Below are 15,983 nucleotides of genomic sequence, written 5' to 3' on the forward strand. Positions count from 1 at the left end.
TAACTTAACCAGCCAATAAGGTGAGAGGAATAACGCCGAGATCCCTGCCACTCAGCTCACTAGCCAATAGGAGCGCGACTCTGAATGTCAAGGATTGGTTGAATTCACCTCCAGGACGAGTCTTCTACTACATTCGAAAACAAACGCAGTATAGAAAAATTAAGGCTAGTATCATACCCAGATCACCCCAACGCGACTGTCTATTTTCCGGTTCAAAATCATATATCCCGCAGCAGAAACGTCAAAATCATGGAATATGGGGATATCAGGAGCAGATGGCAGCAGCGCTCGTAGCCAACAGGAAGAGCTAGCCTGCTAGCTTACAGACGAATTTCACTACGGACAAATCGACCAGAAATTTGAAGGAAAGCCCGTCAGGTAAATGCACTTCTCTGTTTATTATACAGTATAGATGTGCTCGCGCTGATTTTGCAAGTCATTTTCTATTCACAGTGAAATGTATCATGTTTAAAGATTCGGTTTGGACCGCGACGGTCCGCTTGTGTTGTCCAGTGAGCTAACGTTAACTGGACCTCAGCGATTTGGGCTGAAGTCCGTTAACTCTCCTCTGACAGTGATGTATGGCCTCTCGCGGCTCTGAACATTAATAACCAGCTGTTATGAATTGGCCAAATCAATTATCCTTTGACCTCCAGTCAGGTGTGTTGTTAAATAACGAGTAATTGGCGCGATCATAGCTGCTTGTCGACAGATGAAGCTGTCTCTGAGAGACCATGCGGCACGTAATATTGACTGTAATCTTATTTATTAACCCTTTGCGTGTCCTTGTATGTGGTATTTATTCATTTATTTTTCTCCGCTGTGATCTCTGGACTAGTGTTTTACACGCTTCCACGGAGCTCGCCTGCTGTCACTCGAACTCGATTACAACTCAAGTGCTGAAGTGTTTTCTGACTGAATAGCTGCCTTGTAGAGCGACTCTTGACCTGTCGGTGGAGAGAAGGATTATACTTTTATTAATCACCGAGAGGAGGATATTTGCTCGCAAGACTGCAGCAGTAATCGTCAGGGTTACAATACACAATACCCAATACCAAACAGGCACTATGCAATGTACAACAACGTCTCTAAAGCAGCAGCAATGAACACTACATGTTTATTATTATTATCACCATTATTATTATTGCATGAAAACAAACTTTGCATTGAAGTACAATAACAAAGTGAAAGAGAAAGTGAAAAAAGACACACCCTTCTTTACAAAAAAATAATAATAATAATTAAAAAAACTTTTTTTTTTGTGCTTATTATGAATGAGCTTAAGAGATTGTACAATAAGGGAAATCTCAGCAAGAAAAACATCAAATCTAGGCAAAGACAATTTTGAGAATTGTTTTTGTGAATAAATCATTTACAACGTAACACAAAAATGAAGCATAGTCACTGCCAGAAAAAAAAAAAGTATATCTTTAAACGAAAAGTTTTTATAAAAGCACAGAGGTAACGACATCAGTTCTCCCAAAGAGGCTTAACCTGTTTGCAGTGGTTGAGTACATGTAATACACATGCCTTAGAGATATCCAAAGTATCAATTTGGGAGTTTGTTGGATAATGTTATGTACACACTTAAAATGAACCTCTTTTTCAGATTTTTCTGGCAGTAAGCATGCTCTCTTCCAGTGAGTACTGTAAAAAAACATATTCCAGAAGAATTTGCATCTGGGATGAGTAATGTAACAATAGCTTTCTATGTTCACTGTTACATTTTTATTTATCAAGACTAAATCCGTCTATAAATGTTTGGGCATACACTAAATATCATAAATAGGCTAGATTGATGACACTTACACAGCATTGGCTGGCTCAGTGCTTCAAAGTGTCTTCTTGAGGAAATAAATATGGTATGTTTTCGCTTTGTCAAACATTTTTTTGTTGTCATTCTTCTGCTGTTAACAGTGTAAAAAAAGTAGTTGCTGACAAAATCCAGTGGATTCAGATTTGTAGGTTCTCTCAACTATTGTCCTGATAATTGTTCTGAGTAACTTTTTGTCAATTTATATTTGGACATTCACTAATTACAAAAATGCCTCATTCTATATGAGACACATAGATGAGCTCTTAACATCACAAAACAACAAATCACTAACAATAATGACAAAATAATAGCAATAATTTAAAAACTGTAAACGCATGATTAATTCATGCTACACTGCATGCTGGGAGCTAGTAACATTTGGGGGAATTTTCTTTGTCTAATATAGGTTTTTATGAAGGTTAAAGGCACCACTTCTGCTTTACAAATGATTCTTGACAGCTGAAAGAATAAGTGCTTTGTAAAGGTGAAAACTATTCAGTTATTTACGCAGTGAGGTTATTACTTTAATATGTGCTGTTTGTGATTTAGTGGGTTATGAGTTTTAGTATTATTGACCACAAATGCTGTTGTTATTATTACAGTCTAGTTTCTCAATGAAAACAAGAGAACTTCATTTGGGATTCAAAGTCAAGAAATGAAGCTTTACAGTGAAAAACATAAGCTTATGGTGCAAAATAAATAGATATTCTGGGTCACTAAAAATGCACATCAAATAATTAGGTTTGTGACCCTGATCATGTGGCTTAGTATAGATGGTCAGATGTTATTGTTCAAGCTCAAGATACTCATCTCAAATCATGCTGAAGAACATTTGTGCAGCTTGACCACTGCTGTCTGTCAATAGGGCAAAAATTCACTTTTCTCTCATTATAATGAATTTGAACAAAATACAAGTATTTTCATTAGTGGTCTCAGACATTTTAGACAACAAATATAGGTTTAGATTCTTATGCTGTAAGATGAAGGTTATTGTTTTAGAAATCTATGAGAAACAAAATCTATGAGAAAAAATATATAATTGCTATTGTTCTTCTCTAATATGCGTGCATAGAAGGACTTGCAGCTGTTTAAATGTGTAACTCACCGGCTTCATTTTGTTCCAGCATGTTGATGGTGGGCGACCATGGAGGGATCTTATAGAATGAGTGTGAGAGAGCTTTGTGAGACAGATGATCTGGCCACGAGTCTGGTGCTGGATCCCTTACTGGGGTTCAGCACCCATAAGATGAACATAAGGTACTGTGCTACTGCTTTATACATCATCAACAGTTTTTATGCACCGTATTTAAAGAAAAATATTTGTTTTGTTATTCTTATAGCGCTAATGTAATGTTTGTTTTTTCATAATGAATCATTATTTCCATTTACCTTCTTGAAATGTATATATGTAAAAAAAAAAAAAAAAACTATATATATATATAAATATATATAAAATATTATTATTATTTTTTTTATATATGATGTATATGAGAGAGAGAGCAGCTATTACTCCAGTCTTCATTGTCGCATGATCCATCGGATATTATTATTTTAATTATTATTACTACTACTGTTATTACTATTTCTGTTAAAAACTGTTTCCTTTTTTTTGTAGAAACCATGATACTTTTTTCAGGATTCTCTGCCAAATAGAAAGTTCAAAAGAACAGCATTTATTTGAAATGGAACTTGTTTGTAATAATATACATGTCTTTACTGACACTTAGTTTGATCGAATCAGTTTAATATGACATTGCTAAAATAAAAGTTTTTTTATTTCTTTTAAATATGTCTTCTTTACCTCAGACCTTTGAACTGTAGTGTGAATGATTTCTTCCATTCATAATTAGTAATTTTTTGATTTCTTTCATTATGTGAATGAAGTCCTCCCCCTGAGATCCGGCGATGGGGTTACCTCAGAGAGACACTTCTGCGGTTCAAACGCACACATGACTTCCAGGCCACCTTTGATGCTCTGTTGGATGGGGAATGGGTTAGTGGCTATTTCACTGGGCTGGGTTCACACCGACAGGAGCTGTTGAAGCAGCACGTGAGTATCATATCTTATTCAGAATTGCTGAATGTCCATTTTTTTTGGCTGCTTGTATACATGAATAATCATCACCAAAGAGGAATGTAAGAGTGCTTGAATTGCTTCGAATGTGAAGCTGTTGTTGTCTAGTTTAGCAAGGATGGTTTGATTTTTCTTCAGCGTATTTGCTTATATGATTGTCTTTGCTAGATCAGTTGTTTGCCTTCTTGATGAGTACAGTCTCTCTGTACACAAAAGGTCTGTCCTGGACAAAAAAATGTTTGCCTAAGATAGACAAGGGCAGGGAAAATATAGATTTTTCTGATTAATTAAAATCTTTATCAATCCTGAGATTTTCTTTAACCGAAAACATTTAAATGATCAAAATTAATCTTTTACATCTATTTGCTTCGTTCAACACCTGTTAGATCAGAGAGAAGCTTTTTTTTCTTTCTTTCTTTTGATTTGAATTGCATTGTGAGGTATAAGGAAGTTTTCAGGGCAGCTATGAGTAAAGATAGACTCATGGCACTATTTCCTTTGATTCCTCTGTCCCTGTTTTCTCTCCTTGCATCCTTCCCTCACATCCTAAGAGGTGGAGCTATGACTTGAGGAAAGGAAACTATAATGGGCAAATAAAAAATGTGAATCTCTCCCTTTCTCCCTTCCTTTATTCCCTCCTTCCTTCCTTTTTTCCCTTCCATCCATCCAATTTTATTTAAAGACAGCCACAGTGTATCACAATACTTTTATTCAAATAACATAACTGTGTATGGCAGTGTCCTTTTAAAAACTATTTTAACTTGCTCTTCATTTTCCTTAGATGTATCGTTATATGACAGCATTTCTGTTGGACAGTGGAGTGAACATCGAGCCATGTAACCGCTATTCCTCCGAGACTAATGGAGCAAAAATCACATCCACCCGACACTGGTTAGAATCACTTTTTTTTTTTTTTTTTTGGAATCATAATTTTTCAATTGTTCAAAATCAGCATTTAAACTATATGTTAATGAATTAATTCTAACGCATAATAAACTGCTCTACTTTTTAAATGTTATTGACGACCATGTTTAAAGATATGATAATGTTGAATTCTCCAGGCTTGTGGGAGAGCGGGTGGAGGTCCTACAGGGCTGTATAGCTGAGCTGAGCCCTGAGGATAGTGCCGTCCTCAGAGCAGGAGTAAATGACTTCAGTGTCATGTACTCCACGCGCAAGAGATGTGCTCAGCTTTGGTTGGGGCCGGCTGCCTTTATCAATCATGGTGAGAGAGCCCGTATGCATAAACGGATCAGTATTCTTCTTCTTTTTCAAAACAGAAAACAAAAGTCTTTGGTAGCGTACAGGATCTGATTACAATATTTTCTGTTTTATTTTTATTGCTGGGAGAAGACTGCAGACCCAACTGTAAGGTAAGATACTAAATGATTGCTTTTGCTTAACTAGCAAATCTTTTGAATTGCGTAGTTTTTTTAAAGACTATTTGTACATAAATGTACATTAATATACATTAGTATAATATTTAAAATTATACCAGTTTTTCTTTAGTACCAATTACTGATTTGATACCTGCACGCAGTTTGCTGAATGCATGTGTGCAGTGAGATTTGCTTAAGTACACATCTGTCTGTGATGCACTTCTTGGTCAAAGCCCCATCTTGGCATCTTGAATGTAAACAGACAAGACAAGAATCTGGTATGTCACAATGGATGTGTGCAAGTGGTGAAATGCAGCCTAATAGACCTGTCACAGTCTGTTATTATCAAACAGCAGTATTGATAAGATAAAGACAACCATTTACTGCTTGCTTTAGTGGCTTTAATAAGCCTTTTAAGAACACTTAATAAGTGTTCTCTTGTCAAAAGTGTTCTCTATTCAAGACAACACTCTTGTCTTGAATAATTGAATTTGAGAAAGCGATTTTTATTTCATTGAAAAACACTTGAAGGCTGTATGGTATTGTTTTTGATGTATTATTTATTTAAATCATAAGGAGTCTTTTTTATCAAGTGATTTTAACATTTTGTGACATTTCACTGGTATGGATTACTGAACTTTGGAATCATTACAACCCGACCATGATAATAATGCAAGTTGAAGTGTTTCAAGTCTGGGTCATTGTACTCCTAAATGTAAATGCATTGACTTATACAAAATAACCCCCGCTACTGTTCAATTACAAGATTTCTTTATAAAGAAATTAATACTTTTATCTAGAAAATATGCATTTAATTGATCAACGTGACCGTAAAGGCATTTTTAATGTTACTAAATATTTCAGTCTTTATTCTTTGAAGAATCTTGAATAAAATTTTCCATGGTTTCATATTAAGATATTAAGCAGCAAAACTGTTTTTAACATTGACAATAATAAGATACGTTTTTTGAGCACCAATTCAGCAAAATAGAATTTCTGTAAGATAATATGACTCAGAATACTGGAGGATTAGCTGCTGAAAATTCAACTATTACAGTAATGAATTACATTTTAAAATATATTAAAATCGAATAGTTATCTTAAATTGTAATGATTCTTAACATTATTACCGTTTTGCTGGGTTTCATCAAATACAGTCTGGGTGAGAATAACAGACTTCAAAAGCTATTTAAAAATCTTACTGACTTCAAATGTTTATAAGTGTATGTAATGTATATGTAAATTGTATTATTTATTTATTTTATTGTATTATTTTCTGACTTCAGTCCTAACAGGGCATCACCCTTTTTTAAATTACATTTCCTTAATTTGTTTTCACTTGTTTCCTGGCATATGACTAAGTAGATTATAGGCAAACAGTGTATACTGAAAAGTAATTTGCTCATACTGTTTCTGTTCCTCCTGTTAGTTTGTCCCTGGAGATAAGAATGGAGCTTGCGTAAAAGTGGTGCGGCCCATCTCACCGGGGGAGGAGATTACCTGTTACTATGGGGACAGCTTTTTTGGAGAGAATAATGAAATGTGTGAATGTTGCACATGTGAGAGGTGAGTGAATATACGTTAATACCGCTTCAAGGCCATCTGCTGTGGGTATTATAGTGATGCGGGATCTATAACACGCAATTATCTCAATGGATGCTTGTAATTGGTCTGAACTGTATTAGGGTTTAATGTCAATTAGGTTTCTGATGACAGAAATGCATTTAAAAGTCTTTTAAATCTGCCTTTCTCACAACTCTAATGATGCCAATCTATGCAGGAGAGGAGAGGGATCATTTCAGAAGAGAGACCAGTCACCAGATGTGGCTTGTTCTGGGGATCTTTCAGGACAGAAATATGAGTTCAGAGAGACCGACCTAAGGCTTAACAGGAATAGGGGAAATGGCACCCCAAAGCCATTTCTCACTGTTTCAAACTCAGGTGTGCTTATGGCATTCATATTTAGTTGTTTTCTTATTACTTGTGTCCTGGAGAAAAATGTATATGTTCTGAGTGTAAAATTGCAAGGGTCAAAGTGGTGATAAAGCCTTTATTATCATAATCTCATTATTGCCAACCGCTTAACTCTGGCTGTTTATTCTTTTTGTCTTATTTTCTTGTCAGCCTTGCCAATGAGGAATACATTTTCCCAACTGACAAAGAGGAACGCCCTTGTTTTGAGCAAGATGAGGAAGACTGATAGGTGGAGGAGGGAGGAGCACTGCAAACAGGTGGAAAAGAGGACACAAAACATCTTATCATCTTTGCCTCACCTCAGGCTAAAGGAGCTGAGCATCTGCCTCTATCAGCACAGCACAAATTTCCTATTAAGCTGTAAGGACCCCTTGAGCAAAGAAAGGGCCCTGCTATACCTAATTGAGAAAGAGCGACCAAAACCAGAGAGGATCACAAAGAACAGCAAATCTGTCTCTCCACCTCTCAGTAGTGCTAACATAAATGGACCGGAGGAGAGAAAAGATGAGGATGGAGAAATGTTAAATGAAGACCCTGTAATTAGATTTAAACCCTTTACTCTTGGATGTGTTTCCAGTGTACATGAAAGAGACGGCATGAAGGCCAAGGGACGTAACATTGATGCATCATCTGTCAGAATTGTCCACCAGGGCATTTCCTCAAGGACCAGGAATATTCTTCGTAGTCATCTGAGCAGTCTCCAAGCAAGGAGTCGATCTAAACTCTCCAGATTCAACAAAAGGAGGACCAGACTGATAAAATCCAATTCTAAACACTCTACAGGGCAAAATGAATGCTCTGACTTGCAGACACGAGATGAGAAGCGGCAAAAAGGAAGCAAGGTTGAGTCCAAGGACACTACTAACCCTGTTTTAATCTCTCCAGGTAAACCATGTAATGATAAACATGTACACATTGATGGAGACGCTGAAACCAACAGTGACAAATCATCACAAACAGAGAGCTCGGTGATCAGAGAGACGCAGCAGAGTGTCTTTAGGGATTGCCTCAGGGAAGTGGCTGGCGACGGGAGACACATCAGCGGTTCCATTGCTCCTAGGGCAGGTGATGTTAGTGCTTGTGTAGCTTCAGAGACCTCAGGGGATAACAAGCAAAACCACAGGCAGTCTGTCTCTTCTAGCGCTGCTAGCGATACACCCTCCTTGTCTTCACCATCTCTTAATAGTCCTGTCTCTTTCCACTCAGGGTTACATCGTTACCTCAGAGTCAGTCTGGTCAGGGTGGCTATCCCAGGAAAGCCAGAGGTTGAAAGTACAGGTCAGAGGGAGGCAGACAGTAGAAGAGACAAGGTTACAGCACCAGCAGCATCAGTACAGCAGAGCACAAAACTTAATGGGAGCAAAGACAGCAATAGACAAGGTAAGAAAGGGGTGAAGGAGTTGTATTTCACACCAGTAAATATGGAGAGTGCAGATAAGTACTTAAAAGTAACATGTGATTTAGAGACGGGCAAAAACACAGTCACACAACCTGTGGTGAAAGAACTTGTGGATGTGTACGGTAAGGATAGCCACAGTGAGCATGAAATTGAAGGCAAGCAAGATAATGAAGTTGTAACGGTTGCGTCTGTTGAAGACACAGTTCCCCAAAATTCAGAAGTTGCTGTAAAGAAACGGAAAAGAGCAGATAAGGAGGAGAAACAAACACATGTTGAGTACATACCTGAGGTGCAGGATAAAGAAAGCACGATCAAGAAGCAGGAAGAAGTAATTGTTGAAGAAAATCACTTGAAAAAGAAAGTAGTAACAGCACGTTTTGGTAGCAGGACTGTTGTTGTTAAAGAGGCAAAGGTACTGCTGAAGGATATTAGAAAGAATTTGAGTTGCAAGTTTAGTCAACAAGATAAGGACGCTAATGACCACCAACCTCCATGCAGTTACAGTGGTAAAGGAGAACATGATAATATAAAGACACTATCACCTACTGACAATAAAGAGACAAAGGACAAGCATGAACCACTTAATAACAGGAATGAGAACCCTAATAAAGGACTCATGGCAGCTGATCAGCCAAATATACATAAAGATACTCAATTGAAACAGTCAGAAAACACTTTGATTTCCTCAGAGCCTCCTTCCATGTGCAAGGTTTCTCTGGATCACAGTCTCCAGAGCAGCATTCCCCTAAAGAAACGAGCATTTAGAGAATCGCTTGATACAGACCCAGAACAGGATGTTAATGTACCTGCAACACCGTGTACTGATGTCAGTAAAGGCAAAGAACCCAATTCGGACAATCTGTTACCTAAGCAAAGTGAAAGCAGCAGTGTGGATACAACAAGGTTGAAACGGCCAGAATCAGAATCAAGTTTAACTCTCAAAGCCAATGTTGGCGTTGGGTCCAAAAAGCGTGGCTCATCCAAGTTGATAAAGACTTCGTCTAAACAATACTCTAAAGCTCTTCAGAGTGCTCATCGTGGACCAGGGAGAAACAATGTCAGAGTTCCTGAATACAGAGATGGCACAAGTAATGTACATGTTTGTGAGAGGACAATCAATGACCCTAAGCATGAAACATCTAAAATTACAGAAGCAGTCAATTGCAACATGGGAGAGGAGAACCACGTGGAAAGTGACAAAGGAGTAAAAGGAAGAAATAAAGGACCAGGGGACTGTGAGATTACGGATAATATTGAACATGCCGTCACCGACGAGTTGTCTACCTCAAATGTTTCAGATAACACAGAAGAAGAGCAGAAGCTCAACGTCAGAATCCGCCTTAAGAGGAAGAGGGGAAAGGAGTGGGCGATGGAGTGTTCAGACGAGGCAAAAAGTGTTGCGGACAAGTCAAGCCCACAGCAATGCTTGGCTTTAGTTGACCCTTTTAGGGCCATTTTGGATTCTGTCACAATTTTAAATGCAGAAATGGAGAGGATTCGTGGTCATGGGGAGGCCGATAACGGCGTAGGTTTGGAGAAAGCCACCAAAGCAGTTCAACACGTGCTGGAGCATTGCAGAAAAGAATGTGCTGCTAAGCCATGTAAAAGACAACAAAAAGTATCAGCTGTTTGCATTAACAAGAAGAACGTTAGTACACCAAAAGTCATTGTTCAAGACAGTAATGATGTTACCGACAAGCAACTACAACAAAAATCATCTGATCCAAAAATTGAGGCAGACATTGATGACATTAAACCGTTACCTCTGATTAGATTGTGCAGGAGAGCTGAAGGCAAGTGGGAGGTGGAGTGGAAAGAAGCTCACAATGAAGATGGGAACACTGATACTGTGCACGAGGAGCCAAAGAAATTAACATCTGTCTTCTCTACAGCAGCAATAGTGGAACAGATGCCTCATGGCAATGTTAAAGACGAAAACCCGTCTCAATGCCAGCAACTAATGGCGGGGCGTAGTTGTACCAAGGGGACAGAGACCATCAGAGATCCACTAAGTTTTGAGACTTCACCCTTACCATTATCCCTTTCACCTTTGTCACTTTACTCTCCCTGTTATGATGGGCTGGCAGGAGTTAGTAATGTCAGTGGGAGTGTTCAAGCAAAAGAGAATGTGAGAGAGCAGGTGTCAGACAATTTCGGTAGTTTTAAGCTTGGAGTTAGTAGAAGTGACAATAAAGAAAGGAATGACATTTGCTTGAGTCACAATTTGTTACAGATTAATAAAAGTCTGTCAAAACTCCAGGCTCTGAGCCAGTCACAGGTATGTGAGAAAAGTGTGCCCACTAACACCAGTGTAACCGCCGCTCAGATTCAGTCTCCTCCCATTTCTCCCTTTAGCACAGATTGTAGCTTTAGTAACTATTCTGAAGATGTGCTTGACTTTCCATGTTTAAATCTCGAAAACTACGATCAGATGCCTGCACAAAACAACTTGGCAGGCTCTTTAATAGATTACTGTCCTGGTGAACCACATAACACCGGGTCCTTCAGCAGCCCCTTCTCCCAAAGTCCCACTGATGCATGGAATCCGGAGACCCCTTACCTAGGATCCCCAAGCCCAGTGAGTAACTTCAGTAGTGATGAGGAGCTAAGCTTCCCATATATTGACTTTGCTCAGTCTGACACATCCTCATCTATTGGTGCATCTCAACTCAGTCTCTTCAAAGATAAGCTCTGTAATACAGCCACAAGTTCTGCTCCTCTTCAAGACCCCGAGAAAGATCTGTATTTGTCTGATGGTGAGTTGTCAAAAACTCCCATGGAGCTCCAGGTCCAGGAAGATTCAGCAATACAGTTTCTCCCCAAAGACTTGACAATGTTTAACAACGCATCTACAAGTGCTAAACAGCCTGGGCACCCAAATTCTCGCCTGCATCCTCAAGATAAAAAGTTAAGCTTTCTTGATTCCATTGTTAACTTGAAGTCCTCAGAGTCAGGCCTTGCTAAATTTGACCTTAAAGACAATGGACCTCTCAGCTTGCATAGCTCAAAAGCTAAATCCGAATCTGTCTTTCCAAACCAGTCATCACAAAGTCTACATGGTGCTGGTCCTCAGAGTAACCTTGTTACACCCTTCCATGCTGATTATCCAGGTGCATTCAACTCTGGCAATGCACTTTTTCGTAGCAATGACAAGAAGCTTCCTTTTTTTTCAAACCCCAAGAATGTCTTGAAAAACGAGGAAGGCCAGAATGCTTGCCGAGTTTCTGTGGCTGCAGGCAGCTCAAAATCTCACAGCAACCTGGAAAACATCTATGCTTGTCTGGGTCCATCATGTTCTCACAGTGGAAAAGAGTATTCTACTAGATGTCATAATGCTGGGTTCTCAAGTTCGGCTGAAAATCTGCAAAAAAACCCAAAGAATGTCCCTTCCAAACAGTACCCTCCTAATCCCGGTCCGCAAGGTGATCGCATTCACCCTGTTTACTTCATCAGCTCTAGCAAAACCACAACAAACTTTTTCAAGAACAATCCAGGCCTAAAGTCCCAGATCTCAAAAAATTATAAAGATCCATCCCTGTCCTCCACGTTTTTATTTCCCTCATCTCAAGGTTCTCAATGTTACAGTACAACACAAAGCAAACTCTCAAAATTGGAGAAACCCCATGCTGTTGTGGCGCCCACTCAAAACACTCAACTTTCTGGGGTGTCTTCTATCCAGCCCAATAAGAATCAGATGTGTTCAAACATTTCTCACTGTGACTCTTCTGATTTCAATTTCAGCTCCTCTCTTTCACCTCCTGCATCGCAGCACAGCAGTCCTCAGCTGAGATACAGAGAATCCTCAGTCCATGAGGTCCCTTTGATTAAAACTCAGTCAACCACCTTTGAACACGGTCAAGCAACTCAACAGTCTTATGTAGTGAACTTCACTGGAGATCATTCTCTGACTCTGGGCTACAGTGAGGATGGTGAAAGCTTGAATTATTCTGCTTCAGGACCTGCAAATTACACTTATCATTGTCTTATGGAGCCTTCGGGAACACAAGGAAGGCTGGTTGTAGAAGCATGTGGTCCCTCAAACTTCTCGCCTCCTCCCTCTGGGAGTAGGTTTGCAGGGCCTAAAGTCCATGGAGGCCAAAACGGTAAGGATCAGCAGCATCAAGGGACAGGGACTCACCCATATAATTCTCTACACTTCTCCACCTCCCACTCGCAAAGCACCCCCATAACGGAACGCAAGCCTAAGAGACTTAGGCTTGTAGTGACTGATGGTACAGTGGATCTGGACCTACAATATACTGATTAATAACGACCATTTGTCGTTGATATGCTGAGACTTTATTTATTTAAAACACCTTCAATGTAATAAGATGTTCTTTTTGTTTTCATTAAACTTGTATCATGTAAAATGTCCTGTTCTTAGCATCAAAACAGATTTTCTTGAAATATTTAAAGACATATTTTTATTAGCACACTTGCTCAGTTATTTGTATGCTACATGATGAATTTGGTTTAGTACCTTATTATAGAAGTTAATATTTTCATGCTAGTGGTTCTGTATTAAAACAGAAAAATAGATAATCAGTTGGTCCTGTAGTACATTAGGTTTGGCACATGATGGGGATGTTGTTCTCCACAATGTGAAAATTCTCTGTTTCTTCCAAGCCTTTTCAGTTTGGAGTTAGCAGTCTAGATTGCTGAACGTGTGACCGATCATATGAAAAAGAAGTGTGTCTGGCAACTTGCACAGCTCAGTGGGTTAGCACATGAAGGACCAGAGCAGGGAGCGTGTGCTTTTATTTAGGGTTGTTTGAAAGCCCATTTGTCAAATTGAATAAGAGTGTGCACCACTGACTGCACAAATATTTGTGCGACATATGACAAACACACATACTTTGAGCAGCTCTCAGGTGTCCTGTATTTCTTTTAGGGGATTCCTGCATGACAATAAAGGACTGAAGCAGCTGCTACATTAAATGCATACAAATCACAGAAATTTTAACATCTTTACCATCTGTGATGTCATTTATTTGAATAGACTTCCATCTTTTCCACACAAATCATACACACCTTTTGTAAGCACAAATGTGTTTTGGCATCGGATGCCCTTTTTAACACCAAACATTTGTCTATATCAGCTTCATGGGTTTTGTATCATATTGGGTATTGCTTTGGTACATTGGGCCAATGCATAATTAATTAGTTACCACTTGTATTACTCTAGATATGTTTAGTGCCCTTTGGAGCTGATCCTTGATCAGACTCACTTAACACTTACATAATATTGTTACGATAATGTACTGTAGTCACCTTGACCCAAAACCTGACATCATCTCCAACCGTATATATTGTGTTGGGGTTTTTTTTTACCTCTCCAATACATATCAGATATGGAATGTGTTTGCTGGTTTCTTCTCAGTTTTAATAGTTGCAGACATGAGAGAGCCCTGGGCTGTCCTACATGTTTATAACGTAGTTTGTGTTAAGCCTTGCCTTGGTCTATGAAAAGCCAGTGTATTATATTTATTTTAATATGTTCTTAACATGGTGCTTCAATATAACTTAATTTTTTGATTGTACTGAACTTAATGTATATTACTGTTTTTTAATATCTACAATTCAGATGTCTTTTTTCCGGTATGTCTTGTATGGCCATCCTGTTTGTTACTTAGGACATTTGAGATAAATTTTCAATTGTAATGTTCAACTGTAAAATTGTAAAAAAAAAAAAAAAATGAAATTAATGCAATTAAAATGAAATGATTTTAAATGAAACTGTTCATGGTATTCTATCTATCTAATCTATCTATCATCTCGGAGTGAATGTTTCTTTTGGAAAGGGCAATTCTCTCATTAGTTCTTATTGACATTATTATATTGACTAGGCCTTGTATGGTTTTATTAGAAGGTTAATCTGACTGAAGAGTTGATCAACCCTGCTGATAAAGCCATTTAAGTTTCATCAGTGTTCTCAAAATGTGCTACCAGTAGGTATTTCTTCAAGGTTACGGGTCTTTGCAGGTATTTTCTGCAGTGTCTGAATTGGCCTAATTGCTGCAAAGACTATATAAATGACTAGCCATAGGAAAGAGAAGGAAACATTAAAATAATCTGTATATCATCTACTCGCAAACACATACAAATGCATAAGCATTATGTATATGTTTTCACATTGGTGTTCCACCCACAATTCATCTTTATCGTAAGTGCGGTCTTTTATCAATCACTGCAGCTCATTCAGATTTAACCCGTCACTAAGCCTCTTTTGGTTTCCTCACTTCTTTTCATCTTATTCTGTTTGTTTGCAGTGTCTTTGCATGCATTTTTAAAATGTGCACTATACGTTTCTGCTTTCCCAATAGTTTACACCTAATCTTTTTGATGTTTTTTCCTCCTCTTCTTTTTGTTTTAGTCATCATCTTCCAAACTATTTAGCTGTCTACATTCCAATTTTGCATTTTACCTTTGCCATTTTAAAAAACAGGATTTATTTGTTCTATACATGCCATATTTTCACCCAGCTGCCTCTGTTACAGAACTTCTGATTCTTCCTCATCCCAATTCCAATTCTTCTTTCAACCCTTTGTCCACTTCCTTTTTGTTTCTTATCGCCTGTTCATCCCCTTTCCCCATTCATGACCCATTTTCTCTTCTCTCGACAGACAGTGAGCAGAGGGTTAACTCTGAAGCCAAGTGGAACAGCTTTTTTCATAACGAGGACACCGGCAGCAAGGCAGTGGATATTGAGGCGGTGAAAGGCTGAACCTTTGAGGCACTGCGGAAAACACTAGGACCCAAAAACCTTGCTGTATCACCATGACTTCCTTTGCGCAGACGTAACCCAGGCTCCCAATTCATAAACCCAGGCTCCAGTTTACTGTGAAAGCATGCAGGTGACGAAAGACTTCAACATGCGATTCTTGCTGTTAACTCAGATCTGGTGACCCAAGGTTTTGCTTCTTTTGAAGATACTTTCTTGCTCACTGGCAAATGTTACAGGCGGATTAGTGCCACAAAAGAGATGTACAGTAGCATCCTCCATTTTATACTGCTTTAGTGTTAGACTGGCCCGCTTGATTCATCTGTGCTTTCTTCTCTTTTTGAATTATTCAGTAATCCTTTCCTACACCCAACCATCCTTTCTCCCTTCCTCCCTCCCACCTTCCTGTACACGTAACTATGTTACTAAACATTTACAGTTTATAATGGCAAAATGAACCTTTCCATCTGTTCCCTTGTGGTAACTCCAACCATATCTCTCCATCCCTGTTTTATGCTCGTTCTGTCAGATGAAAATGAAATCTTTAAAATTGAGCCATAAAAAGATGTTTCTTGATAATTGCTACGCAATTATATTTTGAAATGAATCAATTATTAAAA

The 15,983-nt window shown here is 38.5% G+C and overlaps 1 protein-coding gene across 2 annotated transcripts; it reads left to right on the forward strand.

Annotated features, from left to right (window-relative positions):
* Positions 1 to 86: 86 nt before the first annotated feature.
* Positions 87 to 14,316, forward strand: LOC306854175 (uncharacterized protein). Of its 2 annotated transcripts, XM_079391992.1 has the most exons (10): positions 118 to 378; positions 2,941 to 3,073; positions 3,701 to 3,866; positions 4,672 to 4,781; positions 4,952 to 5,115; positions 5,244 to 5,263; positions 6,699 to 6,835; positions 7,050 to 7,210; positions 7,394 to 8,308; positions 8,450 to 14,316. In XM_079391992.1, the coding sequence occupies exons 2-10, from the start codon at positions 2,961 to 2,963 to the stop codon at positions 12,907 to 12,909; spliced, it is 6,246 nt and encodes a 2,081-aa protein (XP_079248118.1). In that variant the 5' UTR covers positions 118 to 378; positions 2,941 to 2,960; the 3' UTR covers positions 12,910 to 14,316. The 2 variants fall into 2 exon arrangements, with proteins under 2 accessions (XP_079248117.1, XP_079248118.1); XM_079391991.1 differs by having other exon boundaries at positions 87 to 378; positions 7,394 to 14,316.
* Positions 14,317 to 15,983: the final 1,667 nt, after the last annotated feature.

This window comes from Barbus barbus (assembly GCF_936440315.1).
Source record: "Barbus barbus genome assembly, chromosome: 3".
In the NCBI taxonomy this organism is placed as follows: Eukaryota; Metazoa; Chordata; class Actinopteri; order Cypriniformes; family Cyprinidae; genus Barbus; species Barbus barbus.